Source organism: Leguminivora glycinivorella, chromosome 6 (assembly GCF_023078275.1).
Source record: "Leguminivora glycinivorella isolate SPB_JAAS2020 chromosome 6, LegGlyc_1.1, whole genome shotgun sequence".
Classification (NCBI taxonomy): domain Eukaryota; kingdom Metazoa; phylum Arthropoda; class Insecta; order Lepidoptera; family Tortricidae; genus Leguminivora; species Leguminivora glycinivorella.
The window spans coordinates 15,519,226-15,535,985 of record NC_062976.1 but is presented as its reverse complement, the minus strand read 5'-3'; the positions used below and the strand labels follow the sequence as shown (position 1 = coordinate 15,535,985).

Genomic DNA, 16,760 nt, shown 5'->3' with positions numbered 1-16,760 from the left:
TATAATATTTTAAGATTGAATATTCTACAAACACGCGAGCGGGTGCGGACTGCCGCCATTTTGGTGACGCAATCATAGACTAGAAAAAGTTAACCGCGCAGATGTGCCATTTTCATTGTTCCTACTAATGTGTTTCACTTCTAATATATTTGCGAAATATATATATTTCTATTTGGAAAATTATTATGTAACTACTTACTACTTCATGAATTATGTTACTATATGGTTACTATAATATTAAAAAAGTTTATTTGTTTATAAATTTTTAATATTTTTTGAGTGAAATTGTATTTGTAGCACGCTCACTTTTTGCAGTTTTCTTTGGCCTGGTCATGAAAAAAGGGAACAATGGATACGCTTTATCCAAAAATTGTGCTGAGGAAACTTGGTTACCAACTGACCACACACATATTGTTCATTCATTGTATTTTAAAGAAGAAAATAAGTACAGCACAATTATATTATTTTGTATTGTTTAAGTTGTAAATAAATAAATCATTTTGACTAGAATAGCCGTATTTTAACTAAATGTAAAATTCCCATTAGGCAGAATATAATAATGTGTCACATCTGATGGTAGACCTACTCTATGCGTAAATGGCCGCTCCCCCCACCCCGCGCATTTGTCAGCATGTGCAGTGTTTTCGCTTGGCAACGTCGCCTCTAGTACGTAGTACATATACCTCAATGGTCGCGAGTAAAGCAGACGCGCCCCTATATATGGAATATTTACGTAGTGTCGTCGATAATGTGACTGTAATATTTTATCAATGCGTGGTGTACTATTACATTTAGTTATTTATTAGTGACTCAGAGCTTTGTCTCGTTGATATTATAACATAGTGCAAAAACTGGGCCGCTTATCTGGTAAGCATTATAATATTTATAATGTAATTTTACGATCAATTATTTGTATATTTAGGGTTACAGTTGAATATTATATTTTTCAATAGCACTATGGAGAATCCAGGAGCCAGTGGTAGTAACAGGACATCTCTGTCCACTTCATCATGGTGTCATCCTGCCAACAAAGTGCATCGTTTCTTTGCACTGATGTTAATGTGCTTCCTTTGTTTTGGTAAGTTTTTCTTTAGTTTTTGTAATAAGCATCAATTTTTGAATTGATCAACACAAAATGATTACATTTCGTTTCTAAAAACTAATAGAATGTAAAATATAATATTTTTCAATTCAGTCCTTGACTTTAACCTTTTGACCTTTTACAACTTAGATATAATCATTTTATTGGCTTATTCACAGGTTCCTACTTCTGCTATGACACCCCTGGGGCCCTGGCAGACAATTTCAAACAAGACTTGCACTTGAACACATCGCAGTTTGCCCTTGTGTACTCCATTTATTCCTGGCCAAATGTGATATTATGTTTCATAGGGGGATATCTTGTAGATAGGTATGTGTACCAGTGGCGGCTGGTGAAATTTTCTGCTAGACAACACTGAGCAACAAGAAACCTACCTTAACATTAGATACTTTACTAGTATCTAATCAATTTTAGGCAAGCCGGTGAGAATCGGCTTGTATGGACCAACCGCCACTGATGTGTACTTAGTATCCATGAGTCATGTAGCTACTGTGATAAATATATCCATCTCTGCATTATGTTGACCTGTAGACATCTGTGACCTAATTTGCAATTTTACTGCATGCAATCCAAACACACTACAAAATCATTTATGTGTTTTTATTAAACTATGAATACACTTAATTTTGTTATGCAATATCAAGAAAAAGCATTAAAATTATATTATGTAAGACAAATGCATGTTTGTATTGTTTAGCCTTCTTAATCTTACAGTCAATCTGTGTGATAATGTCCTATAATATTTATTTGTTTACAGATATTTTGGTGTGAGGTTGGGGACAATTATTTACATGACCATTGTCTTGATTGGAGCTGTAATTTTTGCAGCCGGTGCTTACCTAAATGCATTCTGGTTGATGATACTTGGAAGATTTGTTTTTGGGTAAGTAATGGTAACTAGTTATAATGTTCAAAGCATAATCAAAAATCTTATCTAAACTTTGAATCAATTTTTTTCCCTGTATAGCTTCAGGTATAAAGTAAAATATGGTATAGGTACAGTCAACCAATTTGAATCATAGGCCACTGTAGAACCTTTGCACTTTAAACGTCAATGTGACTTCTTATGGCAAATAGAACACGACTTAAATGAGAGAGGGTTCTAGAGTGGCCTAGGATTCAAATTGGTTGACTGTACAATGAGTTTATCTTTATTTTTACTTTGTTTATATCAAAGAAGATAGAGTAAGAGAGTTGCATAGACTGCCATCTCTTGACACAGACTTAAATCTTTTGAACCTCAGTTTTGACAATTTGGCCCATATTCTTAGCTTGATATGTGTCCAAATGTAAAATATTAATATAAGCGCCATCTAGCTGAGCGAGTGAGCGTACTCCAAAGGTGTAATGCCATCTAGGCCACCATACCTTTTTCTGTATGGTACTGAGGTACGTTTTTTTCTTAGACTATCTGTCTGTATGGAGTTATACAGGGTGTCCCAAGACCATGGGACATGAAGGGAAAGTACCTAAAATATCACAGATAGGATATATTGCTGAAAGAAGACTTTATTTTATTTTTAAAACTTGGTAAAACTGCATTCAAAAAAAAATTTTTTTTTTTTTTTTAATGTATGGACAAATTTTAAGGCTAAGGAGTCTGCCATGTAAAATGTTAAAATTCATGGTCTTCCTTTTATCTCCGACACTATGTTATTTAGAGAAAGATAATCTTTATGATGAAGCCTATCGATCGGTATGACAAAATTACAGGATGTTTTTTTTTTCTCGTGTAGCGGGTTTGATTCCCGGTTTAACCATGTAATTATTTAAAAATCTATGAATGGAGTTTTACTTAGTTTTAAAAATAAAATAAAGTCTTCTTGTAGCAAAATACCCTATCTACGATATTTAAGGTACTTTCCGTTCATGTCCCATAGTCTTGGGACACCCTGTATATATATATATGTATGAAGTTTCATGTCTTATCTATTTATTTGATACCTATAATATTACCTATAACTAACAACTACATACATAAGCATATCTTCAAGGCTATAATGTGCATGTACATTTTATTTGATTCTAAAAGCTGCAAAATTCTCGAATTATGACATGTAAACCTTTTATGTTATTATATTATATGTTTATCTTACATGATGTATAAACATTGCATAAATTAATGTTTCTTATCAGTGTAAGTGCTGTTGTGTTGTTGATAACAAACTATTAGGATTTTAATCTGGAAACATACTACTGTTTATTTATTGACTCTACTGCATTAGCTAGCTAATGCCAATTGATTATGTTTGTGGCAATAAGTTCCTTGAAGGTGCATTAGGGTAATTCCGAATGACAGAAATACTCTGGTAATTCTAGGAGAATCTTGATATGATGGAAATAATGGTGATTTTTATGCGCCTTTCGTGATTAGACTACTTTCGGAATTACCCTAATGCACCTTATATCACAATTTCTGTTCGAATTTCTGCCAGAAGGGAACTTATTACATTTGAAGCATTATAAGACTTAGATTTTCTTTTGTGGTTAATTTTATCTACAATTGCAATAAAAGATTACAAATATGTACTATACAAATTCAGTGCATCATGATATTGTATGGCACTTTAAAACAACAGAACCAAATGGAGTACCCAATCCCAATAATTGGTGTGTGCACTAGTTTTTGAAAACAATCAAATCGGGAAATACTAAAAAGGCTTTCAAGAACATTGGATTGCCAATTTTATAATTCTTTTTCTGTGATCTAGCTACAGTATTGTTATTTTTTTCGCTTTAAGTATATTTATGTATGTATTTTTTTTTTCAGAATTGGTGGAGAGTCCCTGCAAGTGGTGGTGAACAACTATGTGGTCCTCTGGTTTAAAGGCAAGGAGCTGAACATGGTGTTCGGGCTGCAACTCTCCTTCTCCCGGTTCGGCAGCACTGTCAACTTCTGGATCATGGGGCCTATCTACAAGTGGGTGTCCATGTACTTTGTGGGGTATGAACGACTTGGAGTGGCATTGTTTATTGGTAAGTCTGAATTTGTTTTCACAATGGTCAAAAGGCTGTAACAGACGGATGGATGACACGAGTGATCCTATATGGATTCTGGTTTACCCTACGGAACCCTAAAAAGCAAAGTAGAATAAAATATTGAATATTGTTTGATAATTTTAAAATTCAACAATACAAACGGCAGTTGGGCGTTCAACTGTCTCGTTTCAAACATATGTGACGTTATCTGGGTTAAGGGATCTTATTGTCGATGGCGCTTACTTTTATGAGCGGTGTTCGTATACAAATACGACGCCACGAGACGTAAGCGCCACCAACAATATGTTACGCTTGGACCTGGGGTGGGGCTAGGTTTACGATGCAAAAAAAGGGATTATTATAATATTCCTGGCTCTTTATGATTGGCAAGTTGTGTGTGCCAGACTATAGTCAGTACTTGGCACTACAAGATGGTGTAACGACGCCAATGTACGCGGGTGCACGAGAGGCGCAATAGTTGTCTTTGAGAATTAGTGTAAGGGATAAAAAAATCCAAACCACTATTATTTTGAAAAGTAGAATAAAAGCTATGTTAAGTTAAAAAATATGTATTATGGTAGACCTTGAAATAAGGATTACCTACGAATTATTAGTGCGTACGATGATAAGTTCCACCCACGACTATACATATGTACAAATGTTGATTAGATGAATATACTTGTAAAACATAATTTTATTTTTTTATTCCAGCGGCCCTCACCTGTTTCATCTCTCTCATTTGTGGCCTGATTCTCGGATGGATGGACCACAGAGCCGAGAAAATCTTAGGCAGGCTGGAAGAGTCGGAGAACAGCGAGCCATTCCACCTAAGCGACATAATCCACTTCAAATCAGTATTCTGGCTCGTTTCTGTGATATGCGTGGCGTATTATTTGGCCATCTTCCCGTTTATAGCTCTAGGAAAGTAAGTATTCAATTTTAACATTTAATATTATGAAAAACGGTGATCGCCGAGTGGATATGACGCTCGACTTTCAATCCCGAGGTCGCGGGTTCTAAACCTGGCTGTTTTTATTTTATTATATTATCTCATAGGGCATCCAAAGACATCTATTTAACTTTATTGCCTCAAATATTCATGACAAAAACTCTGGGAAAGATAAAGAAATCGCGACTTCTGTAAGCCGAACGTTATCTGCATATATCGCATTGTCGCACCGTGGCTACTACTTACCATCAGGCGGGCCGTATGCTTGTTTACCGCCGTATGTGTGTTGTGGTATAAAAATAAAACTGAGAGATGAGAGGAAAGTTACCTAAAGAATTTTCGCGGAAAAACTTCTATTCTCTTTGGAACGCCATTATTTCGTGAAGAAGAAACCAAATTAATGATTCTTTTATTTTTTTCAGGCTATTTTTCGAGAGAAAGTTTGACTTTATTCCTCAAGACGCAAACACAGTCAATTCCATGGTGTACTTACTCTCAGCAGCTCTGAGTCCGTTCTTCGGCGTGCTCATCGACAAAACCGGCCGCAACGTGATGTGGGTCATCATCAGTAACGTCTCTACGATCGGAGCGCACTGCTTGCTGGCGTTCACGTTCTTCAACCCATACATCGGAGTGGTACGTATTCATTATTTTATTTATGATCACAGAGGCTACCGCAATATTGTAAAAACCCTGACCAGCAGGGTTAGCACATGATTGCCGCGAGAGTATGTCGCCGCGAGATAGGCTGCCGTCCTTATGTCATTAATACAGTTAGAAGAAGACGTGTTATCTATCTCGCGGCCATCATGTGCTAGGCCTACTGGAGAAAGAAAAATAAGAGTGACAGAGAGTACCCACAATTTGTGAACTTTGCTATTCGCGGTATTAGGTAGGCCTTCAATGTGCGTAGCTGAATGCACAGACGCTCACGATAATATCTCTTTCGTAGCTATCTATCTCTCTTGCGTATGGGCGCTACAGAGCCAGACTACATTACTGCAGCGTTTCGCGTCACAGAAATGCCATTCGGCTACGAGGCCTGGTTACATCACAAAATAAAGAGCAATAATGAACTGTGACAGTACCAAAATAAGAATAATTTTCTTTTAACTGTTAGAGTTTTGATTGATCAACGGACGTGAAGTAAAGAGAATACTGCAGAACTAATTTGAATGATTAATTTCCAGGTATTGTTAGGAGTTTCCTATTCACTATTGGCAGCTGGACTGTGGCCTTTGGTTGCACTTATTGTACCTGAGAACCAGTTGGGAACAGCATATGGAATGTAAGTATTATGGTTTTATGGAGTATGAATAAATTTGTAATATTAGGTAAATTGCAATGGCAAAAATTGAGTTACTTTGTATGGACGAAAAGGAAAATTTCAAAAAATGTGATCGCCATCTAGGTATTTCTCGTGCCGTTGACCCGGAATAGACCTTGCCTTTTCCTGTTAGCTGAACATATTGAATTGACAATATTTTAACAGCAAGGCAATCTACCGGAATAAATATACCAATGAGTTCATGACATGACATATTGACTCAATCAGTGCCAGCAACATACATGTGCATTCATTGCCCTACAAGTTTCTTCCTAGGCCACACCCTCTGGCCATAAGATAATACTTTATCTTTTTTGCAGTTGTCAAGCTGTCCAGAACTTGGGATTGGCTACTGTAATTCTATTGGCTGGAGTTATTGTTGACAAATATGGATACTTGATGCTGGAGATGTTCTTCTTGGCTTGTCTCTTTGGTAAGATAGTTAATGTTTTATGTGAGAGTGCTACTAGGGGCCATGTTACACCAGAGGCTCGTTTCTCTAAAGGTACATGCCTTGTATTACAAGTGTGTTTCCATGACAACCCATACGAGTTGACAGTTGGCGCACTTGTAATACAAGGCTTGTGCCTTTCGAGAAACAGGCCCCAGGCCAGATGCGTATGCAGCACTCTCTTGTTGCAACAGATATGTTCAACATGCGCATTGTGTGTGCATCAATGCACTGACCTTAACCTTTCCTTTTAAAAAAATAAATTACATAGTCTTGAAATGTAATGGTACATGTATTACTGTGCAGGATTCGGTGGTCTCCAGGGTCCATTCAATGAAGACGTTTATTTTATAATTTTAAATATACGTTTATTACGTAAAATGACTCGATATAAATTTAAATATTAAATGCAACGAGTAAGGTGTTAATCGTGCCGTATAGAGATGCGAATGGACGCCACAGGATGAGCGCGGAGAGGGGCTGCGCGGGAGTTGCAGTCATAGCGCCGCTAGATGTCGCTACGTGATGCGTGAACATGCCCCCGGCCTTGGGAGCACCAGCTCCCAAAATGGTCTTCATTCGTTGTGGTCTGCCGGCTCGGATAGCAGCGGGCAGATCTTTGAAAAGCTGCGTCGTATCGTCCCTGTCGCCGTGAGTATGTCGGCGACACGGTTCACGCCGTCGCTTCCGGGATATAGACGCGTGACTCGGCCTAACCGCCATTTGAGAGGAGGCAGGTTATCGTCTTTGATTAGGACGAGACTGTTTAAGGCTATGTCGTCCTTCTTCGTCTTCCACTTGGTTCGTCGCTGGAGCTCCGCAACGTACTCCTTGGCCCACCGACGCCAGAAGTGTTGACGGAGGGCTTCGATCCTGGCGTACCGAGATAGGCGGGATGGCTCCTCGTCCGTCAGGTCCTCGCTGGCAGGGCAGGTCAGCGGCCGACCAATTAGGAAATGAGCAAGCGTGAGTGGGTTTAGGTCAGTAGGATCTGTGGACAAGGGTGAAATGGGCCGGGAATTCATAATGGCTTCGGTCTGTATTAAAAACGAGTTGAATTCCTGGTAAGTTAGCCTAGCATTACCTACTACCCGTTTTAAATGGAATTTACACCCTTTGATTCCCGCTTCCCATAATCCACCGAAATGGGGGGAATAGGGGGGATGAAACTGAATTTAATGCCATCATTAGCAGCAAAATCGACTATATCCTTCGTATTATTTTTAAAAATGTGGAAAATTCTTTTTCAGCCCCGACAAAACATTTTCCATTATCGGAATAAATTATATGAGGCTTTCCTCGTCTACTAATAAAACGTTTAAGCGCTAATAAATAATCTTCAGTGGAAAGACTCGTAACAAGTTCCAAATGAACGGCTCGTGTGACCATACATATGAACAAACAAATATACGATTTAATCAGCTGAGCTCCTCTCCCCTTTCGATTAAGTATGAAAATTGGCCCGCCATAATCAACAGCTGTGCGAATAAATGGAAAACCAGGCTCTAAACGATCTAGAATAAGATTACCCATGATAGGACTAAGTACTTTACCTTTCATTCGAATACAGGTAACGCATTCTCGAACGATTTTCCTTGCCAAATTTCGCGCACCTAACGGCCACCAACATTCACGCAAAGTAGATAAGAGTAGCTGCGGTCCGCCATGCAGCAGCCGCTTGTGTTCATATTTGAATAACAACACCGTCAACCTATGTTTACTGCACAATAACACGGGATGTTTTTTGTTGTAATCGAAACTTGTTGAATTACACAATCTACCACCGACTCTAATCACTTGTAACTTATAACGATCGTCTAAAAACACGTTAAGACCGGAGATACGATTATATTGTTTACTACTCGTCTTAAGCGGTTTATTTTTAAGTAAACAATCATACACGTCCGGAAATGATTGCATCTGTGCGAATCTAACTAGCATACGCCGTGATGCCTCCAACTCGTCCACTGATAGCGAACCGGTTTGGCGGAGTTGTTTACGCTCAGAGTTAGTGCGTGAGTTTAATATAAAGCGGAGTACATATGCACCGATCCGAATTAATTTTAAGTAAGATGAACATTTGTCGAAATTAAATAATTCATTTTGCTGAGTGCAAACTAAACTCACCGCGGTCGATCGTAACTCGGGCAAATCTGCGATAGTCGTATTTTGACTTATATTGTCATTAATAAAATTCGAATTTGAGTCATGCAAAAATGTGGGACCGTTCCACCATAAATTGCAATCAATTAAGTTATCTAAAGAAACGCCTCTAGACAATAAATCACTAGGATTTTCTTCGCTTCTCACATGGAACCATGTCGCATTACCGGTTAAATCGTTTATTTGTGTAACACGGTTTTGAACGAAAGGCTTCAGTAGATGCGGAGACATACCTAACCACGAAATCACTATAGTTGAGTCACTCCAGAAGTAAACTTTAGTGAACACTAACCTTAAGGAATCTGTTATTTTCTTATAAAGCTTAGCAGCAACGAGCGCGCCTGACAGTTCAAGTTTTGGAATCGTCAACGATTTCAGGGGTGAGACTTTGCTTTTCGCACACAATAATCTGACAGTGACATCTGACCCTTCATCATACGTCCGAATATAAGCGCACGCGCCGTATGCATGCAACGATGCATCTGAGAAAATATGCAATTCCGTGTGTGCAGTGTGCACGCCCCTTACATGACGCGGAATTCGTAAATCGTTTAAACGGCTTAATGTATTTATGAAATTATTCCACATCGATGTAATGTCATCAGGGACCGGAGTGTCCCAATCAATACGACTTAACCACAATTTTTGTAGTAAAATTTTGGAAATGATCACCGCTGGCGATAGAAGGCCTAACGGGTCGTAAATCTGTGAAATAATCGATAACATTATTCGTTTATTTAAAAATGACGTGTTAGGTAAGGGATCGATTTTTGTGGTATAATACAATTCATCGCGTGTATTATCCCAACCTACCCCTAGGGTTTTGTTCTGGGTGTGCTCACCTACAAAATGCTCCCGGGACTTTTCCTGCGAAACGTCACAATTAAAGGTCCATTTACGTAAAGGAAAGCATCCTGATTGCAGAACGTTATACGTTTTCTGACATATGTCAAGTAAATTCTGGAAATCATCATCTCCCGTAATTAAATCGTCTACGAATATATCTTGGTTAATGACGCGCGCGATGACGTCATCACCACATTCCAACGCTAACTGTCGTATACAGCGTTGACTTAAATATGGCGCACTAGTTTGCCCATATGTAACCGTATTGAGTTCATAAACGTGTAATGGATCGGTAGGTTTTTCACGCCAGAGGATCATTTGCAAGGATCTCTGATCTGGTTGGATCAAAACCTGCCGAAACATTTTCTCCACGTCAGCACAAGCAACGTACTTGTATTGACGGAAACGCAACAAAATAGCAAATATATCGTTTTGAAGTGCTGGACCCGGCAGCTGTATGCTATTTAACGATTTATTTGTGGTAGTGGGGGCCGCCCCACTATACACGACGCGCAATTTTGTAGTGGCACTCCCCTCCCTAAAGACACCATGGTGGGGATGGAAGTAATTTGGAGTACCATAATCGGCGACACGAGTCATGTGACCCATACTTTCGTATTCTCGCATGAAGTCACAGTATAAACGTTTATATTCCGGCAAACGCTCTAATTTACGTTCTAAGGATAAAAACCGATTTTTCGCTAACGTATAAGAATCGCCCAACGTATCAGCTGATTCTCTTAGCGGCATTCGGACGGAGAACCGACCGTCCTCTTCACGTTTAGTCGTATTGATAAAAAGTTCCTCACATTTCTGCTCGTCAGATGTAAGAACATTATCTACCTGAGGAATATCCTCAATCTCCCAAAACCGTTTAAGTTGAGAGTCAATCGATTGAATAAAATAACAATGGACTTGATTATTAATGCGCAAGTTCCGTGTATTAATCGGACCAGATACCAACCAACCGAATTTCGAATTTATTAAGTACGGCCCTGTCGGTAATCGAATCCTTTCACCGTCTAAAAGATCCCAAAATATTTCAGAACCGATAAGTATATCGATCTCTGAAGGCACGTTAAAATCGGGATCGGCTAACTGAACATTGTCAGGAACACGTATAATATCTAAATCGATATAAGTCGAGGGCAAACTGGCTGTTACGCGCTTCAAGACAAAACACGATAAAGACATGGAATAATCCGAATTTTTAGACCTAATAGTTACGTCACATAACTGATTTGTCTGTGTAACTATTTCACCAACACCGGTGAGTTGAACAGTGGACTGTATAGGTTTAACGTTTAATTTATTACGTAACGCTTCAGTTATAAAACAATGTTCGCTCCCATTGTCTAAAAACGCACGACACGTATGGAACTGATTGTTCGCATCGGCTACTTCTATTAACGCAGTAGTAAGTAGGCGCTGGGGAACGAACCGACTACTTTCCGCGCTGTCTACGCACTCAGCTGTAGGCGCGCGGTCAGCTGATACACAATAGCTATGAGAAGATGTACTCGGCACTGATAACGGCGCGCTGTGTGCAGGCGCACTCGACGGCCTCACGCACACATCGTCATTGCCAGTGCTATCGATATGCAATAAACTATTATGTTTTTGTTGACATTGTTTGCACGGACCGAATATACATTCATTTAAGGAATGTCCATCGCGTAAACAATTTTTACATAAGGTTTTATTTTGAATTAAATTTAACCTATCTTGGACAGATAAATTTAAAAACTTAGCACACGTATAAAGTGCATGATTTTCGTTACACATCGCGCAGTTTCGGAAACGTTTATTATTGAACGGCTTTGATTTATTAGTATTAACAGTAGCAGAGACACAACTAACTATTTGTGTAGGTTTATTGGACGTGTAATTAGGCTTAGTACTAACCGCGGTCGGTGCCTTGGAATGATTCGAGTTTATCATTTCTAACGTATCCGCCCGGTTTCTGAGGAACGATAAGAGATCTTCCAGCTTAAGTTTCTTAGACTCATTATTGATCGACTTATCCGAGATAGACCCTATGTGAGATTCCCACTTACGCTCCGTGGTCGTATCGAGTTTTGACACTATTAAATGAATAATTAACGTATCCCACGAATCGGTAGGTTCATCTAACGTTTTTAAAGCGCGTAAATTACGTAACACGGTGTCTATAAGTTTACGTATCTGAGTCGAAGATTCTTGTTTTAAGGCTGAAATGTTAAACAACGATTTAATATGATTATGTACTAAAAGCCTAGGGTTATGAAAGCGAATCTCAAGCAATTCCCATGCTTGAATGTAGTTGGCCGCCGTGAATTCTAACGCACTAATTACTTGTAACGCACTACCACTTAACGACGATCGAAGGTAATGAAACTTTTGAATCGCGTCGAGATCAGAGTGTTTATGTATCATTGTTTCATAGGAATGTTTAAATTCGAGCCAACGATCATACGAACCGTCGAATGAGGGCAATTTGATTTCGGGTAGTTTAAATTTTGAAAATTGCTTGTTCACGGCATGGTCACAACTTGAAATAGCAACGTTACTTGGCTCCACACTATCGATTAAACAATTAGCGCTAGCCATAGTGCTAAAATATAACTCCTCGAGAGTTTCTACGTATTCAGAATTGGCAGGCACTTCTGATTCTGGGGAGCAAAGTTCAATTTGGCTTTCAACGTCATTAAAATGTTTAAAAGTCTCTGTAGCTGCTTGCATACGTAATTTTAATTCTGCGATTTGTACTTTAGAAGGAGTCAACGATAAAATAGAATCAACGAACTTTTTAAATTGCGTAAGTCGACCTTTCAAATTACCCCTTTGTCTGCGGAGGTCTGAAATTGTGGCCTGACTTTTTCTAGGAGACCCTGACCCAGAAGGAATAGTCAATTTAGCACTAGCTTCATCCCCCTCACCCATTTCGAAAGATTAAGAGAAACTGGAAGTACTCACGTGAACAAATTCCAAACGGGCGCGGTAGATCACAAATCGCAGCTGCGTGACTTGCGTAACGAGCGGCACTGGAATGCACAAAAAACTCGGTTTTAACACAGTTCGATTAGGAAAGGAATAGACGGGATTGGTAGACCTGACCGTTCACTGCTGCAGACGCTGATGAGGTGCTGGTGTCGTCTCGCCAGGGTATTTCGTCTTCCCGACGAGCAGACTTCTCTCGCAGTATCCGGGCTCGCAGGATCAATTTATGTGCAGGATTCGGTGGTCTCCAGGGTCCATTCAATGAAGACGTTTATTTTATAATTTTAAATATACGTTTATTACGTAAAATGACTCGATATAAATTTAAATATTAAATGCAACGAGTAAGGTGTTAATCGTGCCGTATAGAGATGCGAATGGACGCCACAGGATGGCGCGGAGAGGGGCTGCGCGGGAGTTGCAGTAATAGTTTGCTTTTTTTTTTTTTTTTTTTTTAGCGCCACTAGATGTCGCTACGTGACATGCATGAAATGAAAGTTTTGGTGAATCAGACTGGCCAGCAAACCTTAGGGGAATCATTGAAAATTAACAACCTAATAATTTCCCTTATTTGTTTTAGGACAAGACCAATTGACGAAACAGCAAATTTACTGGACAGTGAAGAATACACAGACCAAGAAGAGACAGACTCGAGGCCCCCAGAATTGAATGACGAGGCACCTGCTCCTCAAGACATAGCCCAAGTTCAATCAGACAGGATTCGGAGCAGATACCTTGCACAAATATTACCCACCTCTAACATTCCCGATAGACAATAACATGACAAACATTTTAGTTTTGTAAATAGATTTATTTTTACTGTAGAAAAAATGATGTAATCTCACAAACACAGGTGTCAATCATAACTAATTATCAGAGGGCGGAATTACTCATGGCAAAAATCAAACGTCAATAGAGTTGGAACGTAAAATTTTATCGACTATCGATTAAACTGAAATTATCAGTATATTGTTGAGTTGTTTTCGACGTAAGTAAGACAAGGATACTTCTTTATCCATTTGGTGGCTGTTTTTCGTCTTGGATTAACCATTTTTTTCAAACGTAAATTAGTTGCAAAAGGACTAGTGACAGAAATGGTAATTAAATGTCATTCAATTTACTTTTAATCTAATCAAAGAGGTCAAAATCAAATGGTCGACTAGCTAATCAAAGAGGTTAATGTTAAAGTCAGAAATATAAAAGGTGACTGAATTTATCGATAGCTGAATATGTCGATAAAATTTAACATCCCAACTTTACTCTATTGACGTTTGATTTTTGCCATGAGCAATTCCGCCCTCTGCTAATTATTATTGTATATTTTAGTAAGACTACAGTATAGGTATTATTACAATAAAAAACTCAAATATGAAGCTAAAATTGATTTCTTTTTTAACTATTACAATTTGTGTCAACATTTATCACAATTATTTATAGGCACTGTTAAAATATGAACTAAGGGTTATAATACAACAGTCGTGACCATGAACACAACATTTATTTGTACTTATCTTCATCATGCCATTGTATGCCATTACCAGGCAAAGGACTCTGAATAAATGGCAAAATCCATGTCAAGTGCCATCTCACACCAAATACTTCAATTAAATTCCTTCTCCATCCTTTATTATATTTACTCTCATTATGTTTTCTCTCTGGTGTAGTTTGACCTTTAAAGACATTACTAAAATGATAGTAAGATAAAAACCCTGTAAACAAGGCTACTATGAAATTGATCACTACTATAAAAATATATAAACTTTCATAACTAGCGTCTACTACAAAATTTGCTAGTGGAAAAATAAATCGAATGATTGCCAGTCCATGGTTCCATGATATAAAAGTAGCCAAAAACTTAAGATTATAGTAAAATGCATACACCATAGCAATAAATATATGAAGAGTTAAAAGTATAAAATATCTGTAGTTGTAATATCCAACACAAGAAGTAAGAAAAGTGCAATGATGGTCTCTTTTCAATATGCAGATGTTGCAAATGTTACAGTGCCATGCGCGAGGAGGCCGCAGGCACTCACACACAGCACACAAAGTCCAGTCTGAAGTTTGTTGACTATCTAACATTTTTCCTTGAATACTACTATCAGTTAACATTCCATATAGCATATTACCTACAATATTAAGTAACAGGAAAAATGCTATACACAAATTAATTACATGCTTTGAATTATCTTTTTCAACTGCTGGTAATACAATGCACAATTCAAAATAGACAAATACAGGGATCAGAACAAATATTAATAAAAGGTAAACAATGTGCTCTAAAACTCGTTTTAAGGGCTTATTTGTAATGGATGCCAATTGTATTAACATTTTGCCTATGTATATAGTGCTGTAACACAAGAGTCCATGCAAAAAATAATAATGCAGGGATTACCAACGAAAAGTACTGCTTACAAACAGATACTTATAATACTTAGCTAAGTTTTAGCCCCACTCCACGCTTGTAATAGCAGTAGTTTAGGCTCAGACTGACTTCGTCCTGAAAGTGAGAAGTTTATTAGTAAATTGTAGTTTTTAAGTTAAATAAATGAGTAGATAGTACATATTTGTTGGTTTTGTGCATATATGTAGTATTGTTGAAGTTTAATACAGGAAGAACCTTACCTGGATTTAAACAAGGAGTTAGCGCTAAGTTATTTGATTTCAAAATCAGTCCACCAGATGTAAGTTAGTGAAGTTCAAAAGGGCTTAATTCTTTATTTTTGTACTCATTATTCTAAATTAACGTTAGTGCGCTGTATTTTAGAAGAAAATAATCTAAAATTCCACCAGTAATCCTGAAATCAGTGCTTCTGAGTGCTTCAGTTCAGTGTTGACGAATTTCCATTTCCAATACCTTTTGACATTTCAAGTGACAGTGACAATACCGGGCCGGTGTTGGCGTTGTCAAAAATTGCTCAGTGTTGACGGCATTTACGGTGCTCGCACACTATTTCAGTTCTGTTCACAAAAAGTGTTTGCAATAATCACAAAAACGACTGAATGGATTTTCGTATGGCTTCAAATATTATTTTTAGCTTTTGCATAAATATACATTTATTAACGTTTTGTGTAGGTACATGTACATTTGCAGCTCAACGTACATACATAGCGTAAATTTTCTAATTATTCTATATTCATGGCTGGTCAAGAGTTTAAACGAATACTTACGCTGTCCTAGCCATTTGAGGTATAATACAGGTATAAATAATAACACAAATAAACGCAATGCGATAGCAGTCGGACTACGTGGCTACAGGGCTTTTAGAACGTACCAATGAGGAGGCACACTGACATTTTATCCCGCCAGGCGGCGCCTGTGCATGTCACTGTCATTCATATTCATATGTGAGCTCAGACGTGGCTCAGACGAAGGATACTATAGACTTGACGCAAGGGTACACCCGTAAGGGACAGATATAGAATAATGGAGCGAATTTAAGAATCACTTTAAAAATGGCTGACAGTTTACCATACACAACCTACGTAATTTGGGCGGATAATAAGCTTGACAAGTCACGTCCTTATTGTTTGCCACAAACTCGTTTGTGGCAGCGGCGGAAAAGTGAAACTATGACAAAGACAAAAAATAACATTTTGCTCTCTGTCACTCTTATTATAATTTGTATGTGACCATCTCGTTCGGTAGTGGTATTATTATTTGGCTGTCTAGTCTATAGTATCCTTTGTTTAAGTATGTGCGAGAAAAAAACTAGGGATGTACCGACTAGTCGGGAAAGCCGACTATCCGGCCACATTTGTAGTCGGCGTTTAGTCGGCGACTAGTCGGCAAAAAAGGCCGATTAGTCGGCATTTGCCGACTAGTCGGCACTTCATTAGTGATAGAAAAACTGAAAGCTACAGCTTAAAATTATGGTTGTATTATGTACCTATTCGTAATTCCTTTCTTTGTTAAAACAAATATTTGTTATCATCACAGAAAAAAAAATCTACCTAGGATTAT

The 16,760-nt window shown here is 38.2% G+C and overlaps 2 protein-coding genes across 2 annotated transcripts; one reads left to right on the top strand and one right to left on the bottom strand.

Moving 5' to 3' along the window:
- The first annotated feature begins 698 nt into the window (after nt 1-698).
- LOC125227109 (major facilitator superfamily domain-containing protein 1-like) lies at nt 699-14,238 on the top strand. Its single transcript, XM_048131322.1, has 11 exons — nt 699-867; nt 954-1,078; nt 1,261-1,411; nt 1,860-1,985; nt 3,873-4,078; nt 4,793-5,006; nt 5,453-5,666; nt 6,221-6,318; nt 6,678-6,850; nt 13,328-13,670; nt 14,108-14,238. The coding sequence occupies exons 2-10, from the start codon at nt 958-960 to the stop codon at nt 13,573-13,575; spliced, it is 1,551 nt and encodes a 516-aa protein (XP_047987279.1). The 5' UTR covers nt 699-867; nt 954-957; the 3' UTR covers nt 13,576-13,670; nt 14,108-14,238.
- A 39-nt stretch (nt 14,239-14,277) lies between these two features.
- LOC125227108 (probable palmitoyltransferase ZDHHC24) lies at nt 14,278-16,173 on the bottom strand. The gene is made up of 2 exons (XM_048131321.1): nt 15,422-16,173; nt 14,278-15,296 (listed from the first exon to the last, which is right to left on the bottom strand). The coding sequence occupies exon 2, from the start codon at nt 15,125-15,127 to the stop codon at nt 14,294-14,296; it is 834 nt and encodes a 277-aa protein (XP_047987278.1). The 5' UTR covers nt 15,128-15,296; nt 15,422-16,173; the 3' UTR covers nt 14,278-14,293.
- Nucleotides 16,174-16,760: the final 587 nt, after the last annotated feature.

Coding starts and splice junctions, on each gene's coding strand:
- LOC125227109 (XM_048131322.1), top strand. CDS start 958: ATGGAGAATCCAGGAGCCAGTGGTAGTAACAGGACATCTCTGTCCACT. Junction 1,412..1,859: donor GGGGGATATCTTGTAGATAG/GTATGTGTACCA, acceptor ATTTGTTTACAG/ATATTTTGGTGTGAGGTTGG. Junction 5,667..6,220: donor TCAACCCATACATCGGAGTG/GTACGTATTCAT, acceptor ATTAATTTCCAG/GTATTGTTAGGAGTTTCCTA.
- LOC125227108 (XM_048131321.1), bottom strand. CDS start 15,127: ATGTTAATACAATTGGCATCCATTACAAATAAGCCCTTAAAACGAGTT.